General features: G+C 49.7%; 1 protein-coding gene across 1 annotated transcript in view; it reads right to left on the bottom strand.

Annotated features, from left to right (window-relative positions):
* Positions 1–26654, bottom strand: part of FRMD4A (FERM domain containing 4A) — a 316648-nt gene that overhangs the window by 64726 nt on the left and 225268 nt on the right. Inside the window, 3 exon segments of the mRNA XM_024738008.1 lie at positions 18817–18903; positions 24200–24257; positions 24488–24553. Of these exon segments, the coding sequence (XP_024593776.1) occupies positions 18817–18903; positions 24200–24257; positions 24488–24553 (211 nt within the window).

Genomic DNA, 26654 nt, shown 5'->3' with positions numbered 1-26654 from the left:
TCATAACGTATAAAAGACGAGATGGGAGACATTTATCCATGGAAAGCAGACAGGAGTGGCTAATAAATAGAGCCTTTGAGCCCTGAGTGCAGCAGGACGCACTAAAAATACTTAACGAGCAGGGCCAGGTTACTGGATCCTATTAGCTGGTCTGCCAGATTCCCACATCCTGTGTACGCTGAAGGTCAGGGCCAAGGAGGACTCATGTCCTGTTCTTTCTGAGCGGGTGAGGGCACAGCGGGGACAGGCAGAGGGGCCTTGGATCCCTGACACTTCCTCCACAGCCAGTGTTTACTGGGCGCTAGCGCAGCACGTGGGGTGATGGGTGAGCTCTCGGAGCGAGGCAGAAATAAAGGCTTGAGAGGAAGCCCGCTCTAGTGGCTCTCATTCTTGACCAGGACTTGGGGGAGCCTCGTCTTCCTCCTGTCTCTGAGGCTGAGTCACCAAGCCTCTTAATGACCCCTCTCTGAGTAACTTCCTGCTGCTTCCAGAGGGACCATTATACTGAATCCCGGTGGCCATCTGGCCAGTCCCCACCTCCCACAGATAAAGCAAGCCCGGGGTGGGGGGCAGAGGTTAAATAAGTGACTGATACCGGGCCCACTCTTGGGACTTCTGTCCTGGGCTCTTTCTAACACACCAGGAGGACCCGACGATGAACAAGAACAGAGTTGTTTCGAGCCGATGTTTAAGTGATCACTTCTCCAAAGGCTCTTGGCTGTCTGCCTTCCAAACACCAGCAAGGAGTTCTCTCGTAAGAAGAATCAGACTCACAGCCAGGAATAACCTCTGAACTCGGGATGAAACACACCAACTAAAAAACCCCACTTCCTGATTTCATTTCTGCTCTGTTCACCCTCTAGAAGTAGGGCTGTCACTCACTCATCTCCAGGTGTATTCATGCAATTCAGCGAATAAAAATGAGCCGCCACACATCGTGAGGGATACAGGACAAAAGGAATCCCTCAACCCCAAAAGGATGGACTTGAATTAACATGGGAGCACAACGCAGAAACCCCAAGCCTGCACGTTCAGAGAACTTTATCAGGTGTCCCCTGATGAGGCTTTACTGTCACGCAAGAACTAGTTCTAGGGAACAACAGAAGCAGCGCTGTTTTTAGTGGGTTAACAGCATATGTCAGAGGTTTTTATATCGGTTGCCTGGATATTCAATACATTTTACCTTATGCTCAAAAGAGAGAGAAACGAGGCCCTGGGGGTTTAGGTAACAACCAATCCCCATTCCTCTTCCAAATATTCAAGTTGTGACGTCTACTTTGCATAAACCTATGCTACCAGGACAGAGGAAGGGCATGACGCCTCACATATGTTTATACGTGTAAGGCGTCTACAACCTAGTTGGGAGGATGCGACATACACAAAGCAGACTGTATCCATGATATAGGAACTAACTTCATGATGGAGTTTAAAACCATCTCTGGTTTCTGTATCAGGCTTTTAAAACTCTAGGGAGGCACCCCACCAGCTTATGGAGATAGGTCTCGTGCTTCTGTTTCAGAATCAACATTCATGACCATCGCTGAGAGTCTCCTGGGTTTCGGTTCATCGTTTTTAGGGATGAGAACTCTGACTTGGAAATCAGGAGGCCTCGGTGATAGTCCTGACTTTGTAAGTCGCTCTTTATCTTGGCTTCCTTTTCCGCAAAAGGAGGGGCATGTGTGTGGGCATTCCGGCATCCTGAACATGGGTTAAAGGTCAGCCTTGTAAATCCCTGGAATGCCACCCTGCTACTCTTTGGAATTTAAAAATAAAGTAGCTTGTGTTAAACATTTCCTACTTATGGGAGACAGTACAGAATACCGTTGTCCCTCGGCACCCTCAGGACCTTGGTTCCAGGACCTTCCTCGAATACTGAAATCTGAGGATGCGCAAGTCCCTTATATAAAATGGAGTGGTGTTTGCATATACCCCACACGCATCCTCCCGTACGCTTTAAATCATCCCTAGGTTACTTACAACACCAAATGCAATGTAAATGCTATGTAAATAGTTGCTGGCACACAGCAAATTCAAGTTTTGCTTTTTGGAACTTTCTGGAATTTAAAAATTATTTCTGAATATCTTCGATTTGCAGTTGGTTGACTCCACAGATGTGGAACCCGCAGATAAAGAAGCAGACTGTTCTCCTGACTAAAAGCATGGTTTTCCAAGTCACACTGTCTACCACTTACTGGCTGTGTATCCTTGGCAATGAAATTTCTGTGTCTTTCTTTTCTCGTCTTTGCACTACAACTCCAAACAACACCAGTTTTACTTTCATAGGGCTGCTGTATTGATGAACTCATACAAACAAAGTGCTTCAAGTGGAGCCCAGTATGTAGTTAGCACTCAAATAGCAGCCATCATTCACATGCTACTCTACACGTAAAAAAGAGTTCTGATTACTTTGAACACGTAGCCCGAAGTACAGGTTTGTGCATTTTTTTTTTTTTTTTTAAAGATGGCTAATATGGTGCCACGGGCATTTTAAAAAATGGTTTTTGTTCCTTGGATTTTTCACGATGCAAGTGTAAGCCTAACCCAGCTTCTCCTTCATCCACTGCAGTTGGTGTTTGACGTATTCTCTTTGGATTCTTTGCTTCCAATCCTTATCCGGTCAATTCCTGGGTCCACCACAACTTTGACCAGAGTCAGTTTGGACCACTTTCCTGCTATGACGTCTTTTGGCCACTCACCTTGTGGGAACTTAGTACCCTGACAACGGATCAAACCGGTGCCCCCTGCGGTGGAAGCACGGAGCCCTAACCACTGGACCACCAGGGAATTTTCCCTGCTATGACTTTTAATCTCGCGACATTCACCCTGAGAGGAAAGTACTCTCCTATGATACAGCTCAGCAGTACACTGAATGGGCCAGACTGGGATCCAAATCAGAGCCTCCAAGACAGGCAATCTATGTCCAAAGATTATTAGCTCACAAAGTGATCCTAACACTGTCCTCAGGACCTGCATTGAAGGAGGGCTCCCTGGCTTCCATTTTCTTCCAAGAGGGCCACATAACCCAGCAAAGAAAACAATAGCTAATTTTTCTGCACAGCCAGACCTAATGGAATCAAGATGTTCTTCCGGCCGGCTGCCTACCCCTCAGTGTCAGACCACAGGAGCTCTCGATTCATTGGTTAACTCCGTGACAGATGCCCAGAGCGCTGGGCCTTGACCCTTTAATGGATGGCCTCTTTTTAACCCATCAAAAACCTTTTAGCTTCCTTTGACTTCAGAGTCGTTACTAGGGGAAGAAAGAGGGAAAGAAGATCCACAGATATTTAACAGGCCTACGAAGAAAACAGGCCATTTTATTTGTCCCCAGTGGACGCAATTTCCTTTTAATTTTCTCCCTAGGGGGGTAGCTCTCTCTATCATTTTCTTGTGTGTATTTTGGCTTTTCTTGGGGAAGGACCTGACCATAAAGCTTTGGCAAATGTAAAATCTTTCAAGAGAAGCTGAAAGTGCTTTTCCTTTCTTATCCTTGGCCTCCTGATGGAATTTCTTCCCTCCTCCGTGTGCCTCTGGGGGATGGACGCGGGTTAGTATCCAAAGGGAGAAGCTGGCCAGGGATTCACGTTACCTGAGTTCAGCTTTCGTTTTTCTAGCAATGAGCATGGTGGCCCAGTTTGGTGTGGCTTCACTTCTCTGGGCTCCAGCCTCCCCTTTAAAAAAAAAAAACTTCAAGGCTAATCACACCTGTGAAGACTTCAGTGAATGGGATGCTTCAGAGAGGGGATTAGTCTGAGAAGCAGTTGGTCCATCTCGGGTGGGGAATTACGATGGGCCATTCCACTTGCAATGGCAAAGATCTCTTCTTGGATCGCTCTAAGGGTTTTTGTTTTGACTACTTTGGAGGACAGACTTTGGGGAAACCTGTATTTTTCTATATTTTTGGGGGGAGGGGAGAGGAGTTGGCAGTTATCAGTTGTCTTACACCTGGTGGCCCTGCCCAGAGGTGCCGCATCACAGTGAGACTCTGATGGGGGCTGGCTGAATCCGTGAGAGATGGGGTAGAATGAGGAAGAATGGGTTGGCAATGAGCTCTACATAAATAAGGTAAACGATCATAACTAAACCCCTGCTTAATCAAGCTTAAAAAAAAAAAAGAAATGACGATACTCTGTTACACTGTGTTATCTGGGAAACAAAAGTTAAAGAAAAAATTAGTCAACTAGCAAGGGCTCTACGGGAATAATTATTTAAGAGCAGCTTGTGTGCACTTTAAACTACCCAGTGCTTCAAGCGTTGGCTCATCCTCCCGGCGAGGGGAAGGCCTTGCAGATCCTGGTTGCTGTGGGTACCAGGAGAGGGGCAGACCACTGCTGCAGAGACAGCAGGTGTGAACTCCAGGCTCTCCTGGTTGGAAAGTGTCTCGGGGCTGTGGAGGACGGAGAGGCACGGGGCCAGGGCTGGGAGGCTTGCTTTGCGAGCCACACTGCTGCTGAGACCACGTGCGCTCTAGCCGGCTGCTCTGTGATGGTGGCCACAGCCAGCAGGGGCAGGGAGGCCGGTGTTAAGCCGCCATCTCTGCAGCTGGCACCCTGGTTGACTCTGGTCATCTCTCTCTCTCGGGTTCCTCTTACTAAGCAGTTCTGTATCTGCTCCACAATTTAGCCTTCCCAGAAAGAAGAAACATGAGGGGATGTTTTCTTAGAGATAAGGACAGAAATTCTAGAATTTCTGTCTTCCCAGGAGGACTGCTCCTATTTCAAGCTCTGCCCTTGTTCCATTCTCCTAGAGGAATCCTGAAGTGGGCAGGTCAATGTGGGGAAGTGTGAATTTGGGGGAGAAGGGGTGGCGGCAGGGGAGGAAATGGATACTTCTCAGCAGCCTGCCCTAAACCACTATCTTTTCATGACTGCTGTCCCCATCCCCCACCCCTCTGACTTAACAGCCCTAACCTGGGCTAGTTCTCCCAGAGATTCATGTACTACCCTCTGCCAAGCAATTCGCATCCTGTGTCACAAACGTCTTTTTTACTCAGTTATCTTTCCTACCTGACTCTAGGCTTGTTGAGGGTATTTTCCTGGCACCTAGCACAATGCCTGGGGCATATTAGACATTCAGTAATTGTTGAGTGAATAAGTGAATGAATAAAAAGCTCTTTGAGGTAGGTATTATGGAAACCAAAGTTCAGAGAGGTTAAGTTACTTTCTCCAAGTCACACAGATGATAAATGGTGGGAGATGGTATTTGAACCCCTAGGTGCTCAAAATTCAGGTAACTTCCGTGCCATGAGGAACCTCCAGCCCTTGAACCTGCACATCTTGTTAATACCTTTCTAAACGGCACAGGATATGGCAACAGGGAAGTGGCAGTGAGGGCCAGCCCAAGAGCTGCAAGCCAGGAACCACAGCCCTTCCTTCTTCTGGTAGTTCTGAATTCAACTCTCCTCCAAAGTGAATGGGGGAAGTTACGGTCTCCAGGAGCTCAGGGGCTCGAGCTGGAATCCTAGTACAGACCTGGAGTGACTCTGCATGCCATTCTGCTGAGAAACTGCCTCGACTGGCTTAGGGCTCTTTGACAGGCATGATCGGAGCAGGACCCTCCTGGTAGAGTCCCCCAGCCCTACCTGCAGGCGCTGGGAGTGAGAGCTTGACACCGTTCTGGCTGTGCTAGGGTTTAGTATTAAATAGGTTCACACTTCGGGAAGATCAGTTCAGCCCGGGTTTCCCCTCTGAATCATGCTCATTAAAAAAAAAAAAAAAAATCTCACAGAGCTCCGTCAGTATCGTATGGCTCAGCAGAAACAAGCCGAGATTCCCTGAGACAAAGCAAAGGTTACTGGATGCAACAAGCAGGGTTTCTCAGCCTAACATTTCCTGCTTCTAAGTAAGAAAAGGCGTCCAGATGAACTAGAATAGTGCAATGGTCTGTGTCCTCCCGCAATTCATTTTCCACATATAGTTACTAGTAGCAATTTGGGTACTTCCGCTCCAAGAGACAAAAAATAAAATCAAGAGACAGTCTAGATGGATTGGTAGGGAAATTTTATGCTTTTTTTCCCCCCAATCAACAAATCTAAGCTGTAAGAAGCTCTCATGCCTCCCTCTTCCCTCTCTTTCTTTACAGACGTCTGGCCTTTAACGTGGAGCTTTCTCCAACCTTCCTTACGGGAGCTACACTATCCCATCTCTGAGGCCACTACACACATATACATGGAGATGACCTCAAAATTAGTGGGAGCTTCCAACAAGCGAGTAGATACTCTGCTCTGCTGCTTTCGCTCATTTAACCAGTATTTATCATCCACCACGGGTCAGGCACTGCACTGCCAGCAGGCGTGCGCTAGAGAAGAAACAGAAGCCTCTGCACATTTTTGGGAGGGGACAGGGAGGCAAATAAGAGAACTGGACAGTGAGGAAGTCAGAGGGTAGCAGGTGCTGGGGAGGCTAGGACAGGGGCTGTCACTGTTTATCAAGCGGTCGGGGAGCCTTCACCGATGTGACAGCTGAGTGGATACCAGAAGGAAACTGGGGCAAAGCCGTACACTCATGTGAGGGAACACAAGAAGTGCAAAAACCCAAGGCACCATTTGTGTGTGTATGTGTGCATGTGTGTTTGCTATGTTAGTGCAGAAAACGCTGAAGTTACCAGGGAATGATGGAATCTTATTTAGCCTTAAAGAGGAACGAAGTTTTGATTCATGCCACAACATGGATGAGCCTTGAATACATTATTCTAAATCGAAGAAGCCGAGCACAAAAGGCCACAAATTCTATGATTCCATTTATATGAAATGTCTGGAATAGGCAAGACCAGAGAGGAAAGTAGGTGCGTGGGGCTTGGGGAGAAATGGGGAGTAGTCAAGAGCTCCCCTGAGGCCTTTCCACTGTTTTGACTGGTAAATACCCTACTCTGCGTTAACCATAAATCAGAAGATGCTCTTTGGTTAAAACGCAGTAAAACTAATTACTTAAAAGGAGCCAGCAGTCCAGGCTAAAGCCCCCTAATCCCAGGGCTGCCCCTTCTCCATAAGCAGCCCCCCACTGCCCCTGGTCACATGGTCCTCCTATAGACCTCTCCTCTCGGGTCCCCTGGGGTGGGCTCTGTCGGAGCCAACTGACCGCTTTGGGCTGTCATGGCCGAGGCACCTCTGGGGGGGTGTTTTCCACCACCGCCATGTGAGCAACCTGGCCAGGGACCGGGTTTCAGATGGTTTTTCAACCCTCACAGCTCCAAGCATCAGCTCAATATGTATCAGTAAAGGTATCTACGTGTGCACGCCCGTGCATGGGCCATTCACTCAGCTGTGGTTCCTGACCCTTGTTACAGGCAGGGCTGGGGGCTGGTTTACGGTCCGGGAGGCCTGGAGAGATGGGCATCTGGAGCTCCCCTGGCTCTTTGACCTCCTAGTAAAAGGCCAGAACAGGGGCACCCATCACAAGGAGGCTGGGTCTGCTCTGGGTCCGCCCACGGACCACCCTCAGTGCCAGTGTACGCTTTCCAGGAAGGTTCTCAGGATTGGCGAGGAATCTTTCAAATCCCCATGAAGCATCAGAAACACCTGTTGCGAATGCCAGAAGGACCTGGGTGCCGGGATCTCTGGGGCTGCCCAGTTCTTAACTCAGCACAGTTGGTCAGGAGTTATGCCATCGGTGGGTGATGCCACCACTGCAGAGCCAGAGCCACAGGAGATGATAGTGACGTACTGGCCGCGACTTCACGGTGATCAATCTCATTAAAGTGAGTAGTGAGCAGACCACCCAGTAAGACAGGCAAGAACCAAACAAACAAAAGGGCCAAGAGCCCGTTTCACGGGTCACCACCCTGGTTCGAGAGGCCACCATGTGCCCTGGTTTGCTTGGGGCAGCCCGGGTTTGCCTGACGCTGGGGTATCATCATTTACCAGTGCTCTCTTCCATTCTCAAAAGTGTCCTGGTTTGGATATTAAAACCCTATGGTCACAAAAATAAATATATTCTATGATTCCAGTTATATGAGATCCCTAGAGGAATCAAATCCATAGAGAGGGAAGTAGAATGCTGGTTGCCAGGCGCTAGGGCTGGGGAATCATTGTTTCACGGAGACAGCTTCAGTTTTGCACAAAGAAAACGTTCTGGAGATGGGTTGCACAACAGTGGGAATGTACCTAAGATTTAACCACTTACCAGTGGTTCCAGTGGTAAATTTTATGTTATGCATACTTTCACAATTAGACTTTTTTTTTTTTTTTTTACATTTAAAAAGCATTACTGTTTACGTGACTCTGAAACCTCTCACCCTCCCTTGGGGTATGAAGTGTTTAGGAAGGTGGAAACTGAGGGAGAATTTGAGAGGGAGAGAGGTGTGCTGTCAGCTTCCCTGACCCAGAGAGGGGGACTTGGAGGATGCCTTCTGCTAATCTAGTGAGAAAAGGTTCGCTAGGGTCGCCTGGAGAGCTTGACAGGTGTCTCCTGAAGTTAAGGGCCACCTAAGACTGCCCCTGGTTCCTGCTCACATCTAAGCCACGAGAAGTGGGCTGTTAGCTGCCCTCAGAGGAGCTGATGGGGAGAGAGAGGAAGTCCAGCTGGAAGAGGGGGCAGGATTTACCTTTAGACCAAGTTTGGAATTTTGGTTGTTATCAAGGACCGGACACTCATTTCTTAATAAAATTAACTTTGCTGCTTCAAGTGACTGCGTGACTCCGTATTACCTGGGAGTGATCAGAGAAGTCATGGGCTGTCTGCGTTTCCATCTAGGGAAGAACGCTTTTAAAAGAACAGTGGGAGATACAAGAAATGTGCCTTTTTGAGTCCCAGGTGGTCGATGTTCTCGTTAACCTGGCCAAGTCTTTGGTTTTTAACCCAGAGAAAACCCATCAACGCTTAAGCTACTACTGGCCCAGGGCTCACTGGAGTGGGCGAGGATACTGGAGGCGCCTCTACTCAGGACTGGGATCCAGCAACAGTGCTGGGTTTTGATTTGAATCTTCAGATCGCACCCAGGGTCGATGGGGCGCCCCAAGTAGCGGGAGTCTGTTTCTGTGAGTTATTTAGAAGCTCGTCAGTCTCGAGGCAGGTGCTGGCCTGGCTGACTGGGTGTTTATTTGCATGTGATAAATACAGACTGTTGAGTTTGACCCCTACCCTCCCCCCAGTCAACGGGGCTGTTCATATGGCCATCCTAGGGCTGTCCACACGAGGACGAGGCCCGGCTGCGGGCGGGGGATGAGCCCCGGGACACCTCACACCCCACACAAGGGACAGAGGCCTCAGCTGCGGGGGCGGGGCTGGAAACTGTTGTTTTTTTTTTTTTTTTGCGGTACGCAGGCTTCTCACTGCTGTGGCCTCTCCCCTTGCGGAGCACAGGCTCCGGACGCGCAGGCTCAGTGGCCATGGCTCACGGGCCCAGCCGCTCCGCGGCTTGTGGGATCTTCCCAGACCGGGGCACGAACCCGTGTCCCCTGCATCGGCAGGCGGACTCTCAGCCACTGCGCCACCACGGAAGCCCCTGGAAACTATTTTTGGTTGTCTGCTCAGATCTAGCTGCCACTTCGGCTAACGCGAACAACAGTCAAAGACAGACAGGGATTTACCCACTTAGAAACTGGCATTTTCTCCCTCTACCATTTTCTTCTGGGAAAGTGTTGCTTTTCACTCTTCCTTTTAGGAAGGACTCCCTTCTGGCTTTACAATGAGCTTGCCCCTTGCTTCATTCCCCTCCCCTGTTTCTCCTTTCCTGCTTCTCTCAACCTCAAGATTCCCCAGCACCTGTATCATTGCCTTGTTGATGAGGAAACAGACCCAGCGATGCGACTCAGCTTGCAGACCTGGAGCTAAAACTGAGCGGTCTTGACCACCAGGCCAGATATCTTCCCACCAGATATAACAGTAGGAGGTGGGCGCAGGAACAGAGCATCCAAAGGGTGATGCCAGTCTGGAGATTAACCCTTGCAAGCAGAGAACATTTGGGTGAATTCTTCAGAGTATAGTGTACCCCCTCTAAGAGCTACCTCCAAACATGTCAGCCCAGGAGAGAGCTGGACCTGCCTCTTAAAGGGAGGATTGCATTTCTCTCCTCTCGTACCTCCCCAGAGAAATGACTCTCACGTTATAGCTTCTACGGATTATCCACCTAGATGGAGACATGCTTCTATCTTCTGCTCACAGGTATCATTTTCAAAAGGGCCAGTCTGACACCAGCACAAGTATTACGGAGACAGTTTCAACAAGGATACAAGCTGGTGTCCTTGGAGGGCTGGCTTACTCAGAACCAGGCTTGGAAACGGCCTCCAGAAGAACCTGTGGGAACCAAGGGACCCTGGGTTCCCAGATCCAGTGACCAAGGAAAAAAAAATCAATCCTCTTAACAAAGTGATGCTGTTTGCTCTTTGTGGTGGTCCTGCCTCTTGTGTTCAGCATGAAAGAGACTGCAGCGATATTTGCTATGTCAAGGGCAACAGCGCTTTTATCTTGGGGAACAGGCAACTCTTTGAGATGTAAACATGTTCAAGATGAAGGTAATTATACCATTTCTCGTGTTTTAGAGTCTCCATTTCACAGACATAAAAACAGAGGCTAAATAAGTTGTTCATCACAACTCTGAACACCCTGGGAGTGAGTGAATAGCCCTCAAATTCCTCCTTGGTTGAGATTTTGAGATTTATTTTGGGCCTTTAAGTGGATATGGAGGCCACTGGCTTGTAAAACATCTTTTTTTAAAGGCTTAACTGTTACAAGAAGGAATTTGATTTTAACTCAGACTACACTATCTTAACAAAACAACAAAGTAGGATCACAAAGAAAGTTCCCGTTACCTGTGTGTTGAGCAGTGATTCTCAAACTCTGTAGCCTGTCTTCAGATCACCTCAAGGGCTTGTGAAAACACACACTGCCGAGTCCCGGCCTCTGAATTTCTGAGTCTGGACGTCTCAGGTGTGGACCTGGAGTTTGCAGATCTAACGTGCTCCCAGACCACGTAGCGGCGGCTGGTCCGAGGGCCACACTGGGGGGGAACCACTGTAGGAAAAGCTACTGCATCGACCAGCCTCTCCTTCAGAACTGAAGGATTTATCCTCTCTCAGGGAATTGCCCTCAGCTGTGGAGAGCCGTCTTGCCCAAGGTCACAGCCCAACGCCTGTGGCTCACCTGTATCGAATAATTGGTTGACGCTGGGCTAAGGCGATGGGTCTGATGATTGACCGCCCATTGTTACAGCTTCACAGCTTTCCCTAAGGTTGTATCACAGCTCAGCTTCTCCCTCTGCCAGGTCCTGTCTCCTTCCCTTTGCTCACTGCTGTTAATTCCAGACCACTTCCCAATACACTTCCTTGCGAGAATCCCTAACTGCTTCCCAAGGGATGCAACACTCGGAGTAGAGTCCCTTAAGGTCACCTCCTTGGCAAGACCACCCCTGACCATTCCCCTCTTCCTTACTGATTGGTTATCCTCATAGAATTCAATACTCTGACACGCTACGTTATAGATTTACCTAATGCTATCGTTTGACCGTCTTTCCCACTAGACTCTAAGGTCTTTGAGGGCAGGGACCCGTCTCTTTTGTTCACTGTTAACACCTGCAGGGCCTCAAGCAGGGCCTTGGCTTACGATAGGCAGTTGGTAATTCTCCTACGGGGTCCGTTTTATTGGAGAGGATTTCACATTCAACACCTTCTACTGGAGTTCTAAAGCTCTAGCTCAGCGCTTTCAGGGGACTGCAATTCTTGGATGGGAGGAGACACTGGGATTCCTGTTCCAAAGAGAGAGAACTCAGCCATGCCTAATACATGTGCTTTGAGAAGAGGATGGCTATTGTCTACTGACGCTTTGAGAAGAGCGTCTCAGTCTTCCTAGAATACAACTGCTTTTTTCTTTCTTGGGGAGTTACTTTAAGATGGCAGACGCTGGTGACTCTCTCTGCCCCCCTCCCCTGCCCTGCACCCTAGCATCCCTCCGGCAGGCCTGCCCCTCAGCTTTGAGGCTGGCTCCCCTTGGTGACCCATGGCCAGGGCCTGTCACCCACAGGCATGGAACCCTTCCTGGTCCTCTCAGTGCTGAGTGAGGTCTGAAGGAGGCAACAGAGAAGCCCTTTGATCTGACGATGAAAAAGCAAAGGCTGCAAAATGCTAAAAGTAGTCCATGGAGCCCTTCCTCCCCGGAGAGCCCAGGGTGCGGTTACCCAGGGGAATACAGATAACGGAATGAGGGAGGCACCCGCCCAGGGCCTGCCGAGGCAGAGGGCCCAGCAGCCCGAGGACGAGTCAAGTGCATCCAAACAGAAGCTGAAAAATAAGTTGGCAAAGCACTTAATGGCGTGCTTATCACGCTGAATAATTCAGCAGGCTGACTGCGCTGGGAGTCGGTTCACAGTTAATGGAGTATTTCCTGTAAATATTATTTTCTCTTCCTGTTTCATCATCTCATCCAGTTCAAAAATCTTTACTAATCTGGGGAGGTGACAGGAATGCATCAGTTCTCTGAGCTAATGCCCCCAATTCTGAAATACTCTTAGGAACCATAGGAAGCTACATTGGCTGCTCTGGGGAAAGGGGCGACCATTTACTCTGGTTCCTTCTCCTAATGTCTCAGAGGGGAGCCCTCTGTGCTCGTAATTGCGCACCTAAGTGAACATAAAAGCGTTCCTAATTGCACATCAAATAAATAAGGAAATGCTGTCTGCTGAATACTTAAGGAAGACCAGCACTGCCATCCTTCCCCCCCATGGAGAGATTTCATTAAACACAGGCTGGCGAACGGGCTGCAGCGGTAAATGATGGTTTACAGATATCCAGCATGCCTTCTAGGGAGGTGTTTCTGGAGTTACGTGTTGCACACTGTTCGTTCTTGAATGCGTATATTCTCTGACACAGCCTGCAGGACGGATCTTTCCCCTAACTCTTCCTGGCACCCCATTCGGAAAGCGTTTTCTGTTTTAAATGATAATGTTTTCTCGTGATTCGATGGCTGGTCTGGCCACGGGTCTGGAAAGTGCAAATTCCAGCAGGCGGACAGAGAAAGCAGCTCAGCTTGGCACTGCTGGGGGTTGAGTCTTGAGTGTGGGAGAGGCTAATCGTCCAAAGCCTTTGCTCCTGGTGCCACAAAGAAGAGGCAGATTGTCCCAGAGAGCAGAGCTTTCGGACGTTTCCAGGCTCTGATCTAAGGAATGCAAGGTCCTCCTCTAAAAGAGGGAGCCCTTTGTGATCGATTACATCCAGCTTTATTTATCTCTGCCCCATCTGATCCCGGTTCTGCAGGAGTTAATAAGCAATGCCTTTTCAGTACATATCATTTGATTTTCACTCAAATGTTCTCGGGGAAGAAGAAACACTCTTGCTTGTACTAACACAACTATCTGAGACCGATGGCGCCAGCTGATCCGCGGCGTCCCCACTGACGGTCACTTTATGTAGCTGGCTTTTGCCCTGTTTTGATGCGTGGGTGTCTTTCCTTGGCCATAAATGCAACCTAAGACGAAGCTTGGGATTTACTTCAAGTTCCCAGATGCTGGTCTGACAACGTTTCATGATTCCCTGAAGCCAACAGGACAGTACCCGGTGGAATAAAGGACCTCTCACCTGCGAAGAGCTCCGTTCCTACACACGCAAACACACGCTGAAAGGGAATGTGATACCCAGGTGAAAACAGGGTAAGATCATCTATGTAGCTGCAAGGTTTTTCTTTCATTTTCTCACCACTGTGACCCTCTTTGCATGTTTCTCACCATTGTTAAACCCAGACAGTTAGACATGTAAATACCGCCATTCCTGTCCTCTTGATACCTCAATCACAAACGGTGCCTAAAATTATCACCCCAGAATCATGGGGAAGAAGAGAGGCGTGTTTTGCAGTGTGATCAGTATTTTAGTAGGAACAAGAGAGCGGAAGTGGGGAGGCAGGCAGAGTGAGAGGGAAACCATCACTGGGTGAAGGAGGGAAACAGGATTTAGTGAGAGCTGATAGGGGGATAGTTAATAACTTATAAAAATTCTGCAATCTGTCCTTGGATACTGTTTGGGATTCTGTCTGATCTTTTAAAAGAGCTCATCTACACAAGCAAGGGCCACCATCCTGGCGTATGTGGATGTACTGTATATTTTAACTGTTTTTAGCCCTATGTGTGGGATTTTTAGGGATTTGGGGGGCTGTTCTTGCACACATCATTCCGAAATACTTCTGAAATTGGCCTTGAGCTTCTGAACATACACAAAACCCAAAGCACCCTCTTTGGGTGTCCACACGCGTCTCGCTGTTCCTGACACATGTGCCCTGAGAGCAAAGAAGCTGTTGTTTTTGTTTTTCTCTCTAACATCAGCAGCTTGCATTTTTGGGCTGTGCTTCTGCAAGGCCAGGCATCTGTTTAGAAGATCCAGGTAGCAGATAGGGGTGTGTGATTGGGAGGGGCCTAGAATGTTCTCCCTACTCCATGGGTGAGGGACCCTGTGCTTTACTCCATCTCCCCGAGAGCCCCCAGGGCTTCAGAGTGAGGATGAAGCAATGTAGGGTAGACTCTGCCACCAGAGTGGCAAACTGCACCCCAACCGGGGAACTCGGAACAGCTACGGCGCCGCCCATTTCTGGACAGTCATCAGCTACCCACCCCTCCTTTTTTGGTGGTCCACGTGGAAGCACTTGAGTGCGTTCTCATAGGAGGCTACCGAGTGCCGCTTGCTGTGTGCAGCATTTGCTGATGCTCTTGTAGCTGTGGAGGCCGGACAATACCTCCAGGGCCCCTGACAGCAAGGGAGCAGCTCACCCTGCCCCTGCCTCTACTTGAATGTTGGCTCTTAGCATGGTGGTACCATGTGACATAGCTGCTGTAACTGGGTCAGAGTGTCAGGGAAGCCTGTGCCTGGGCTGGAGGTGCAGCTGTTGCTACAAAAGGGCCTTCAGGTGCCCAGAACTGGGCGTCACTCCCAGTTTCCCGAGCATTGCCGGGGTCCCGGGTGCCAAGCTCTGCCTGGCCCCCTTTTGCAAGGGTGTGGTGCCGCCTGGAGGGTCACCCATCACTCGGGGCCGGCCCGGACTTGAGCCCTGTGTCCAACTCCTAGAGTGCAGAGGCCCTGCCGGACACACCTGCTGCGCCTGGCTGACCCTCCCCGAGTCCGAGTTCGGAAAGGAGGCCCGCGGCGGTGGTTCTCAACTCTGGCCGCACATCGGAATCAGCTGGGAGGCTTTCTAGACGGTCAGCGGCCGGGTCAGAGATGGAGGAGGGTGGGACCAGGGGAGACTGGGGCATCTCTTCATCCTGACAGTTTCACGTGAGTTTCTGGTTTTTAGCTGAAGACAGACTGGGGCACTCGTGTGTGGATGTGCACCAGTGGTCACTACCATGTTCCTGCGTCTCTTTAGATTCACAGGTCCGGAGCCAGGGAGCGTGCCCTGTGCACTCAGGGACTCACAGGTGCCTTACACGAAACAGGGACGGCCTTTTTATGAAGGTGATGACACTGGCTGTGAGCAGAAAGAACAGACGCCCTGCATCCTTCCCCCTGCAGCTGGGACCCCTTACCTACGGCTCAGATTAAGTCTTTAGGGCCCATGGCAGGTCTCAGCAGAGGTGGATACCCCTTGGGCTAATGAAACTTTGGGTCTCTTCCCCTCATGGGTCCCTCCCCTCCCCTCCCCTCCCCTCCCTCCATCCTTCCGTCCTTCCTTTATTCTGTGCCAGGCGGCTTGTGGGATCTTAGTACCCCGACCAGGGATTGAACCCCAGCCCTTGGCAGTGAAAGCTGTATGTTCTAACCACTGGACCACCAGGGAATTCCCGTCATAGGCTTTTCAAAGGCCCGTTCTTAATTTTATATGTAGATTGCACATTCATTTCCTAAGGACGGCTCCCCAAGTTACAGAAGGGTCAGGGTGTCCTGGTCCCAGCCCTGCCCTTCTGCCTCACAGGGAATGTCACGATGGGGAACTGAAATCCACTCACAGCTACTGTAATTTTTCCAGTGTGCCGAGTGCCTCTCCCGTTTCTCTCTCTGTTCAGTCTCTGGTTCGAAATTCTTGATACTGTCGAGCTCCAACTGAATACCCACTGCCTATTTGCCACCACTACCTGGACGTCCCATCAGCCCAAAACTCGGCATGTCCTAAACTGAACTTCTCTCCCCTTCTCTTATATCCCAGGCTTTGGTCAACCAGGAAGTTGTTCTAGATTCTCCTGCTGCTCCAACTTCCACCCTGTCGCTTCCCGCCATTGTTCAGTCACATCACCTTCTAGACATCTCACTTCCAAGTCCCCTTCTCTATCCCCGGTACCGACAGCCACCCCCGAGCCACGCCACCAGCTCTGGCCTACATTAATGTAACGATGTCCCGGTTTGCAAGTCTTGCCCTGTATCACTCCACTCATCCTCCACCAGGTAGGTACCAGAACGATGTTTCTCTGACTACGAAGGTCTGATGTGGTCGCGCCTCTGTCTCGAAGATGAAATCCTCATAGCAAACCCTGAGGATTCTGTTTGCTGGGACCCCGTGAGCCTGCTCTCTGGCTCCTCTCCCACGACGTCCAGCCCCAGCGGTGCTGTGTGCTTCTCCATCACGCCACGCTGTTCTCCTTCACGGCGCTGGCGTGCACACCTGGGTGCATCCTCACCCCGTTAGTCCATCTGCAAAACCTCTGTCCACCCTTTAACACTCAGCTCCTACTTTGCTGTCCGTGAAGACGTTTCTCCTTAAGCCCAGCTGATGACTCTCTCCTTTAATTCACCACCAACCCTCACACAGGCCTCTCTTATCCGTAATATGCAATCACCACACCCCTGTCCCTGATCCCCTGCGCAGGTCCTGAAGACCTGATGTGTGTCTTAATTATCTCAGCACCTGGCGGTCTGCCTTGCATATAACAGGTACGCAATAAACATTTTTGAATGAATGACTAATGACTCTGATGGCTAGGTTGTCCCGCAATTAGCAAGAGACTTGAGAATCCCAACTACTTCCTTAGAGGCCACAGAAGCGTGCGTTATTCTAAAGAGCAACTCAGTTTGAATAGAGGCAGTATCGGAATAAATGTGTTGACCTTTTAACATTTTTAATCTACTGACCTGCATGAATTCAACCAATGAGAGTCAATTCTCTTATTCAAAGGCTGATTACTTACATGTTGCACTTCCTACTTCTCCATAGTTTGAAGTCCGTTTTGGAGACCGACAAGAACAGTTACCATTTATTAAGCCCTTGCGCTGTGTCACACCCCGCGTTTTGCACATATCACATACATCAAGCGCTGCCTCATTGCCTCTAAAATCTTCATTTGCACCTCAACTAGAGAAACAGAGCGAGCTTAAACATATTAATAAATGAAACTGAACACATACCGATACGTGTAAGCACGTTTTTCAAAAACATTCAGAGGGAGAGAAGAATTCAACTGTGGGATTTTAATGAACTCCACTGTAGACCCCAATCGTCCAAGCTGGCCTTGGTCTCCACCAGTGTGGGCAGCCAAGAGCTGGATACGTCGTAACCAGGACTGGGTTAAACGATCCAGGAGTACCCTTGGCTCTTGCAGCAGAAAAAAATGGCCAAGCAAGTTGGAGAGGGGACAGTGGATGTAAGAAGAAGGAAGGAGTAAAGAGAGAAGAAAAAGCACAGAAACTTACAAAGGTCATAAGGGAAAGAGGCAGAGAGGAAACAGAAAGAGAGCGTGGAAGAAGTACAGACCCAGTGACTGAGAAAAACGAAGAAGGAGGAAATAAGAACGCAGAGTCCAAATCACGTCCTACAGCAGGAGACTGGAGGGGTTTTGGAAACAGTCACGAAACAATGGTCCCCGAAACAGCCAGATTCCTACTGAACTGTCCCCAAGGAAGAATCCCTCCATCATATGCTCAAGATATTTTCACAGAACTTAACTGAGTGACTGGTCAGCTGAGTGAGAATCCTCCTCAACACAGGGCCATTTTTGTTTTCTATCAATTTACTAAAGAAACTGGCTGAAGGCAGATGTTAACTGGATAGACTACAATAAGCTCGGATATGTAGTGTGGATTTCAATCCTGTTCGTGGATAAAGAAGCTTGGAAGGCATTATGCAGTAACATAATGAACCTATATTGCTTTCTCCCTCCGAAAGCAAGTGTGGTTTTGATAAACTTTTAATATGTATTTCAGGGTCTGAAGCGCATACCGTCTCCCCATTTTTCTCTGCCGGAGGAGTTGAATGACAGCTCTCACCTCAGAGATATTTTTCCATTATAATTTTTCAATTTGTTCTGGTCTAAAAAATGTGTGGAAACGAAAACAGAGAAAATTCAAGCCCTGTGTCCTCTTCAAACATTCTGTCTTGGCTTCACTGTGAGTTTGCAGACTCCTTTCTGCTTCCCTTTCTTTTTTGGCAAATGACCTTATTTCTTCCAGATTTCTGATCACTTCTAATATGCCAGAAAATATCTACTGGAGTTGCAGGAAAGCCTCTCATGCTTCTTTAGTTTTCACCTCTTTTTGGCCTACAATCTCTTCTTTTAGTTCCCCTCGTCCAAAAAACAAGAAACAGAAAAACAAAAACAAACCTTTGGGAAAACTCAGATTAGCCTTGGGATGCAAGAGACATGCTCCCCCATGTTCTCAAGCACACAGCACCCCAGGAAATGAAGGAACAGGACAGTCTCTCAAAGCCCTCTGGTCCATCTGCCCTGGGTGAGCTGATCTAGTCTTCTTACCTTAAATAATTTTAACAGCTTCCATTTCCTTAGTGATGGGGAGGAAAAATACTTCCCCAGGGAACACAGGCTGGATGACTGTGGAGGAGTTTGCATACACCCAAAATGAGCAGGAGACCGGGGGGCCCAGAGGCCCTGAGGCTGCACAGGGTAACGTTTTTCCTCACTTCTCCGCCTGTGTCTCCCTCCACCTGAGTGCCATCCTCCCACAAAGGAGAGCACGCTTACCTTCCTGGGCTTGACTTTATCGTGGTAGTCATACTGGAAGATGCCTTTGTAGCTCAGTCCCAGCCACCACGGTATCCCCTGCTTGTCCTAGAACATCAAAAGGAGTACGGGTAAGCATGGGACCAGACAAGAGAGAAAGGAACCAAGAGATCTCCTGGTTCACCTGAAGACAAAGGGAAATGCAAATTCCTTGAAGTGGACGGAGCCCACCTCGCTGTGCCTTTACCTTAACGGGTGTGCCCTGTCATCAAAGGATGCTCAGTAAAGTGACTTAGTAAGTGCCCTGGGTTGGGGACCCAGCTCTGCTCCTAACCAGCTGGGGTCCTTTCCCCGTTTCTGAGTAAGAAGCGGATGCCTTGTTCTTTGCTCTCCTTCTAAGACTTTAGGTTTTCAGAGCTGGGCCCCTCACCTACCAACAGGGAAAATCTGAGAGATGCTGAACATTCTAACAGAACGACCTTCTGGGCCGAGAAACTGTCATCGACTGTCAGAGCTGGAAGGAACCATAGAGACTATGGAAGCTGACTCCTCTGAAAATTTTGTCTTAAAACATTTTATTTTTTTTAGAGCACTTTTAGGTTCACAGCAAAATTGAGGGGAAGGTACAGGAGTTTCCCATGTACTCCCATCCCTACACATGTGTAGCCTCCCCCGTGAAGAAGATCCTGCACCAGAGTGGTACCTGTGTTGCCAATGAGGAACCTACACTCACCCGTCTTAACCACCCAAAGTCCATAGTTTACCTTAGGGTCCACTCTTGGTGATGTACATTCTACGCGTTTGGACAAACGTATAAGGGCACGTATCCATCACATACGTAGTGTCACACAGACTATTTTCATGGCTCTAAAAATCCTCTGTGTTCTGCCTATTCATCCCAGCTTCTGGCAACCACTTTTGCCTTTTCCAGGATGTCATATAGTTGGAATCATCCAATACTCAGCCCTTCCAGATTGGTTTCTTTCACTTAGTAATACGCATTTAAGACTCCTCTAATTTTATTTTATTTTAAACATTTTGTAGCTCATACATGCCTATTTATTTTATTCCTACCAGAACAGTGGAAATGCTCTCAAAACTAGCTCAAGTTTTCTATATCACTGTTTTCTCCTATTTGAATAAATTTATTTATTTTAAAAGTTTTATTGGAGTATAGTTGATTTACAATGTTGTGTTAGTTTTCGGGGTACAGCAAAGTGAATCAGTTACACATATACATATATCCACTTTTTTTTTTGTAGCTCCTTTTCCCATATAGGCCATTACGGAGGATTGAGCAGAGTTCCCTGTGCTATACAGCAGGTTCTTATTAAGGACTCCTCTAATTTAATAGACAAAGGAATCATGCAAAGGTTGCGTCCTACTCTACTCAAGACCCTCCCCTTCCCCCCAGCAGGCCAGTGGCGGTGCAGGGTAGGCAGGTGCTCATAAGGTGTGTATCCTGTTCACCTCATGAAGACAGTGGCTATCCGGCGGGACTGGGGTAGCAAAATCGAAGCTTAGACACTCTGGGAACTGAATTAAAAACACCAACACCATCTTTATTCCTCTAACAGAGACCTCTGGCTCCCCAGATTGTAAGTTGTAAATCTACATTCAAGACTGTTAATTGGAAGCTCCCAAATGCTAGGAATTGACAGTGGGCATAGCAAACAGCCTTTCCCTGGATTTGTCCTAATTGCCACACGCGTGAATGATCTAACATACCCCATGGTGGATGTCTTGAAAACTCACAGTTGGCTTCAGCATTTTCAAATATATGTGGGGCAAGAGTTAGTTCAAGGTAAGCACAAAGGGAAAGGGCAGAGGAAATACATTTTGAATTTTTAGGAAAGTTTCTGAATTTCTTTAAAGGTATAAACCCCTGTCTCTGGAAAGCGCCCGGGTGACTGCAATGGTTTCAGAGAACAGAACAAGAGGAGAGATGAAGGCGACTGCTATTTCAGTTTGTCGAGGTAAGAGCTCTCATCACACCGTGAGATGCGGCATTGTGAAATTTACAAGGCCACCAAACAGTGAGTCTCGATATAGTTAATTAGGCTCTTTCTCCAAATAGATAGGAGAGCAATCACTCACGTCTGGAGATTCCAAAAGCCAAACACACAGGCACACTTGGCACCTGGAAAATCACAATGTCTGCTTCTGGCCTCTAACAAGCTGCAAAGGAGCATATGTCTAAGGTTTGATTGGAAGGCAGAAAGCATGCATATCAGAGGTTGCCTTTCTGTCAAGTTCTAAGGCTGAGGAGCAAATGGAACGCAGGTTTAAGCAAGTAAAAGACCAGATGAGGTTTCATCTCAAAGCCTTCCCATCTAGCTGTCTCAAGCCATCTCAACAGTCTTCCAGCATCTAGAAAACTTCCGTGGGGTAGCTGGAGAAGCAAATTTCATAATCTCTGTTTTTTTGTTTGTTTTTTTTTTGTGGCTGTTGTGGCCTCTCCCGTTGCAGAGCACAGGCTCCGGACGCGCAGGCTCAGTGGCCATGGCTCACGGGCCCAGCCGCTCCGCAGCATGTGGGATCTTCCCAGACCAGGGCACAAACCCATGTACCTGCATTGGCAGGTGGACTCTCAACCACTGCGCCACCAGGGAAGCCCTCATAATCTCTACTTTAATTACGAGCGACGGAGGTGAGGTCAAGCTAAGAACAAACAGCCAATCAGAGAATGGAATGGAGTCGGGGATTCTCGCGTTCCTGGCTCCCATTCCCGAATGCAGACCCCTTTGCTAAACATCACCGTCGAATATCTCCACAACTCAGGGAGAGATTCGCAGTTTGATTTCTGTGACACGCCTCTTGTAATAATGTCAGGACTACTGCTGGACCCTTCTGTTTCCTTTTTGGTAGCAAGATGGCAAAGTGGACACGGGCTCCAAACTCTCACTAGCAGTGTAAGAGTTGAACCCTGGCAGCCAGAAAGGGGGATTTTGAGCCTCTTTTCATGATCAATTCCATTTCCTTTTGGGGAGCTGACTGCCCACTGGCTTCAGTGGCCACATCCCAGGGCACAGCCAGCTGTACGGGGGATAAGTCTCCTTAGAGGATCCATCCTTCTCGTGTGGGACAGAAGCTAGCCCAGGAGGCCAGGTCACACTTCTCATGACAGACTATAGCTGGAGCTTAAGCAGGGCAGGGATGGCTGTGATGCTTCTATGAGGTCTGTGCATCATGCCGAAGAGGGATGAATAGCTTCCATTGGTGGGAAGCGTGTGGGAAGGACATCAGCAAGAACTGAACCACTGCAGGCTCTGAGAGATCCCGGGCTGAGCTGCTGGGTGGGACTGGAGTCCCCGTACATGCCTCACAACTGAGCTCCACAAATATCGTTCTGCCACTTGTTCCCGTCACGGAAATGTGTACATCCAACTACTCAATTCAATTCTCAATAATGGTACTTGGTAAATATTTACTGGGTATCTACTAAGTGCCAGGCACTCCACTGGGTTCTGGGGAAATATAACAGAGTGCAACAGTCTTTGCCATCAAAAGGCTGCAGTTTAGAGGAAGATACGGGCCATTACGTTAAAATGCGTACCAAGGACGCGCAAAGTGCCGTGGGCGACACGACAATGAATGAGACACGGTGTTATGTTCTGGTCTAAAGGAATTAAAGATATAGTCGGGGGCTTCCCTGGTGGCACAGCGGTTAATAATCCGTCTGCCGATGCGGGGGACACGGGTTTGAGCCCTGGTCCGGGAAGATCCCACATGCCGCAGAGCAACTAAGCCCGTGCGCCACAACTACTGAGCCCGTGCGCCACAACTACTGAAGCCCACGCGCCTAGAGCCCATGCTCTGCAACAAGAGAAGCCACCGCAATGAGAAGCCCGCGCACCGCAACGAAGAGTAGCCCCCGCTCGCCGCAACTAGATGGGAAGCGTGTGGGAAGGACATCAGCAAGAACTGAACCACTGCAGGCTCTGAGAGATCCCGGGCTGAGCTGCTGGGTGGGACTGGAGTCCCCGTACATGCCTCACAACTGAGCTCCACAAATATCGTTCTGCCACTTGTTCCCGTCACGGAAATGTGTACATCCAACTACTCAATTCAATTCTCAATAATGGTACTTGGTAAATATTTACTGGGTATCTACTAAGTGCCAGGCACTCCACTGGGTTCTGGGGAAATATAACAGAGTGCAACAGTCTTTGCCATCAAAAGGCTGCAGTTTAGAGGAAGATACGGGCCATTACGTTAAAATGCGTACCAAGGACGCGCAAAGTGCCGTGGGCGACACGACAATGAATGAGACACGGTGTTATGTTCTGGTCTAAAGGAATTAAAGATATAGTCGGGGGCTTCCCTGGTGGCACAGCGGTTAATAATCCGTCTGCCGATGCGGGGGACACGGGTTTGAGCCCTGGTCCGGGAAGATCCCACATGCCGCAGAGCAACTAAGCCCGTGCGCCACAACTACTGAGCCCGTGCGCCACAACTACTGAAGCCCACGCGCCTAGAGCCCATGCTCTGCAACAAGAGAAGCCACCGCAATGAGAAGCCCGCGCACCGCAACGAAGAGTAGCCCCCGCTCGCCGCAACTAGAGAAAGCCCGTGCGCAGCAACGAAGACCCAACGCGGCCAAAACTAAATAAATTAAAAAATAAATAAAACTCCTCTTGAAAATATTTTTAAAAAAATATATATATAGTTGGCTGGAAACACGGGGTAGGAAACTGGTGGAAGAGCATGGAATCTCGGGTTGGTTGGTGGGACTGTCTTGAGTTCAGAAGTGTTTTCTGCTCTTTTTGTCTGGACTTTGGGCAATGACTTTGATAAACTTCACATTGGGGTAAACGAAGGAAAGAAGTTATCCTTTCTCAGGATAGAAATGGGTGCGTGAGGACATCATTACCTATTATTTCGAAGAGGAGATTCCAGTCTGGGACATTATGGATAAAACGCAAGAGAATTTAGAAGGGGGCCTGTGTTACACTGGACTTACTCCTTCTTTAAGAAAACAGAGCCTGTCGATTTGTCAGCCCATATAGTCCCACTTCTCCTATTAAGTTGCCTATGTGGCATTTGACCACGGAGAAAAACACTGTTGATTCTGCTTAAAGTCTTTGTTCTTTGTGCTTAGATGGAATTTTCCTACTGAGAGGCTCTGCAGCCCTGATCTCCAGGATTCTTCTGAGAATGAAGAAGTAGGCATTTACCACCCCCACTTCACAAAAAGGCAAGTGACTTTTGCAGAGAACCCGAATCAAGTCTCACTACACTGGGTGGGGGGGAAGTCCATTGTCCCAACGCCCCCTAGCATGCAATCTTCCTGTCCAAGTCCTCCCCACTCCCCCAAAAATCTTCAGTAAGATTAAAAAGAAAAAAAAATGAGAACTTTTCTTTTAGGGCATGGTGGCAACTTTCACCAAATGAGTTCACTTACCTTCACTGCGTAATAGTGAACCCCGTAGGTTGGGAGAGACTCCACGATGCTCATGTAGCTGGGAAGACAACACAACACACACACCTGGTTATTCGGCAGAAGTGGAATCGTATACACATCGGTGTGTGTGCACGTGATAAAGTTCTCAGAGTAATCATTTACGTGAAAGATACATGGAACCACCTGCCCCCGGAGTTACGTCTCTCCCAGCAGAACTGAACAGCCCTGACATACACTATGTGAACACACACATGGCCTCAGCAGCACTGTGGGCTGGGGGGCACTTACTTGACAATGGCTTGGCCTCTGGTCTGGCCGTTCAGTTTCTTGTAGTGCTCGATGACCCGGTCCTCGCTAGAACGAGAGGAAAGGAGTCTCTCAGTCCCCAGGGCGACGGCCCCGCTCCCCGCTCACGGAGAGATCTGTGAGCCCCAGCATCCTCATGACAAGCTCCAAGGAGCCAAGAGCTCCTGGAAAAATGATTTGTCCTGAAAGCAGCATGTCCGAACGCAGCCCAAGTGAGATGCCTAGGGCTAAGGGTGTACCCAAAGCTTCTGTTTTCCCCTCAGAGGACTCGCATTCTCTTTGTCTTGGGCTTATCATCAGTAAAAGGAGAGCCCGGGGTTGGCTCCTCGTAAGAAATGAGACTGTGGGAGCAGAGGACGAAGTGGGGAGCGTGCGGGCCAGGGGGCAGGGACACGGGACAGGAGACAGGAAGAGGGCTACTGGCCGGAGGTGCGTGTGGACACTCCGGCCGACCTCCCTCGGGTCCCCCTCCCCTTCCTCCGCTCTTGCATCCCGTCGGCACAGGGCCTCTGGGGTGGGGCGGGCAGGCGTGGACTCTGACAGGACGTCCACGGCCTCCCCACCCCGAGTTAGCAGGCAGGCTTGAGGGCGTCCAAGGAGGAGGGGAAAGTTCTGGAATCTGGGGCCGGTTAACACAGACCGTGAAGCAACAAAAGGCCCAGAGGCGTGCTGGCGAGATAAGGAGGAGGCAGAAATCAGAGGGGCACCCCGGTACCTTCTGAAACCTCAGTTCTAACACAGCAAGAGGCCAGTTCGCTCCTCGAGGGGCAATGCAGGCCACACCCTCCTGCAACGGGGCGGACGGCGGCAGGGGCCCCTCTGGGAAGTGACCCCAAGCCCCGCCGCCTCTGGAAGCTCAGGAGCAACCTTGGGAATCCCAGGGGAAGCACATCCCACCTGCTGAGGGGTCAAGGCCAAAGGCCTGGCCTCTGGGACCCGGCCGCACGGCCTTCCACCTCACGCCTCGGCCTCACGTCCCTCCCCGCTGGCCCGTGGACTCCATGACAAGGAGGCGACCCCAGGGACGAACACTCGAGACCTCCTAGGTTGACCTTCACGAGCTATTATTCGTTTAGTACCCCGGAACTGATCGAAAGCCTTCTTTCACCCCCTCTTTCTTTGTCAGCGAGGCCACTTCTGGGGGGCGGTCACACATTCTATGTGTTCATCACCTAGTACTTGGGGGTCATTTAGTTATCGTCTAGTTACTTTCCCAAGCTTCCATGAATCTCCCTTCACTTTAGTATTCTGAAATTTGACGCACGTAAGGCTGGCCCCTCACGGGAAAGTGTCTTCTCTAATGCCCCGGGTGGGGAATGGCTGCCTAGGAGGGGCCTTGGTCTAGTTGAGGGTCGTGTCTATGGGGTCCGGGCACCTCTGTTCAGAAAGGGGCAGCCGCAGCCGTGTTTCTCCTTGGCTCCCACACACCACGAAGTTCTATGCGGAGGGGGACAAAGCCCTCTCCTGACAGAGGATTCTCCAGGAGCCTCCTCTCTGGGGTCGACACCAGCCTCCCAGAGCATCAGAGTCGTGTCAGGCTGTTCTGGGGTTACCCTTCCAGCTTCCTCCCCAGACAGCCACTGAATCAACAGCTGGGTTGCCACACGACGTGGCATCTGGGGAGGTGGACTTCTAGGTCCGGGGTCCAGCCACGCGTTATAGCTACAGGCCTGCTTCCTCGGTACAGAGCTGCAAAGAGGGTCCCTGGTTCCCTGGGCTGAGGAGGGAAGACGGAACTTAACACAGTGCCGTGGCTGTGAACATGCGCATGGCGCGGGGACGAACACCAGCCGTGTCAGCGACACCTGCTGGCAGCTGTTCAGCTGTTCACAAACTGACTGGTCCGAGCCTGGGGGTCTCACGGTGCCTGACAGCTGTGGGGATCGGTCACCCTGCCTCGCCTGGTTTCTCCTGCTGTCTGAGACCCACCGCGAGGCCACAGTATCCTCCTTCTTCCTCGGCTTTTCCCACCTCTTCTGCCCCAGTGGAAACGCCATAGGCTGGCGTGTGACAAGAGCCGCCTGAGACCCACCCCAGCCCCGGCCCCGTTCCTGCCCCTCTCCAGGCTTTGACAGATGACTCACACGCACCAACTACCCCAGATGCTTGGGGCGGACTAAACGGGATTATCATCAGAGACCCATGAGGC

Source organism: Neophocaena asiaeorientalis, unplaced genomic scaffold (assembly GCF_003031525.2).
Source record: "Neophocaena asiaeorientalis asiaeorientalis breed wild unplaced genomic scaffold, Neophocaena_asiaeorientalis_V1.1 scaffold889, whole genome shotgun sequence".
Lineage (NCBI taxonomy): Eukaryota > Metazoa > Chordata > Mammalia > Artiodactyla > Phocoenidae > Neophocaena > Neophocaena asiaeorientalis.
Note: the sequence above shows the minus strand (reverse complement) of the source record. Positions and strands in the feature narration are given on the sequence as shown.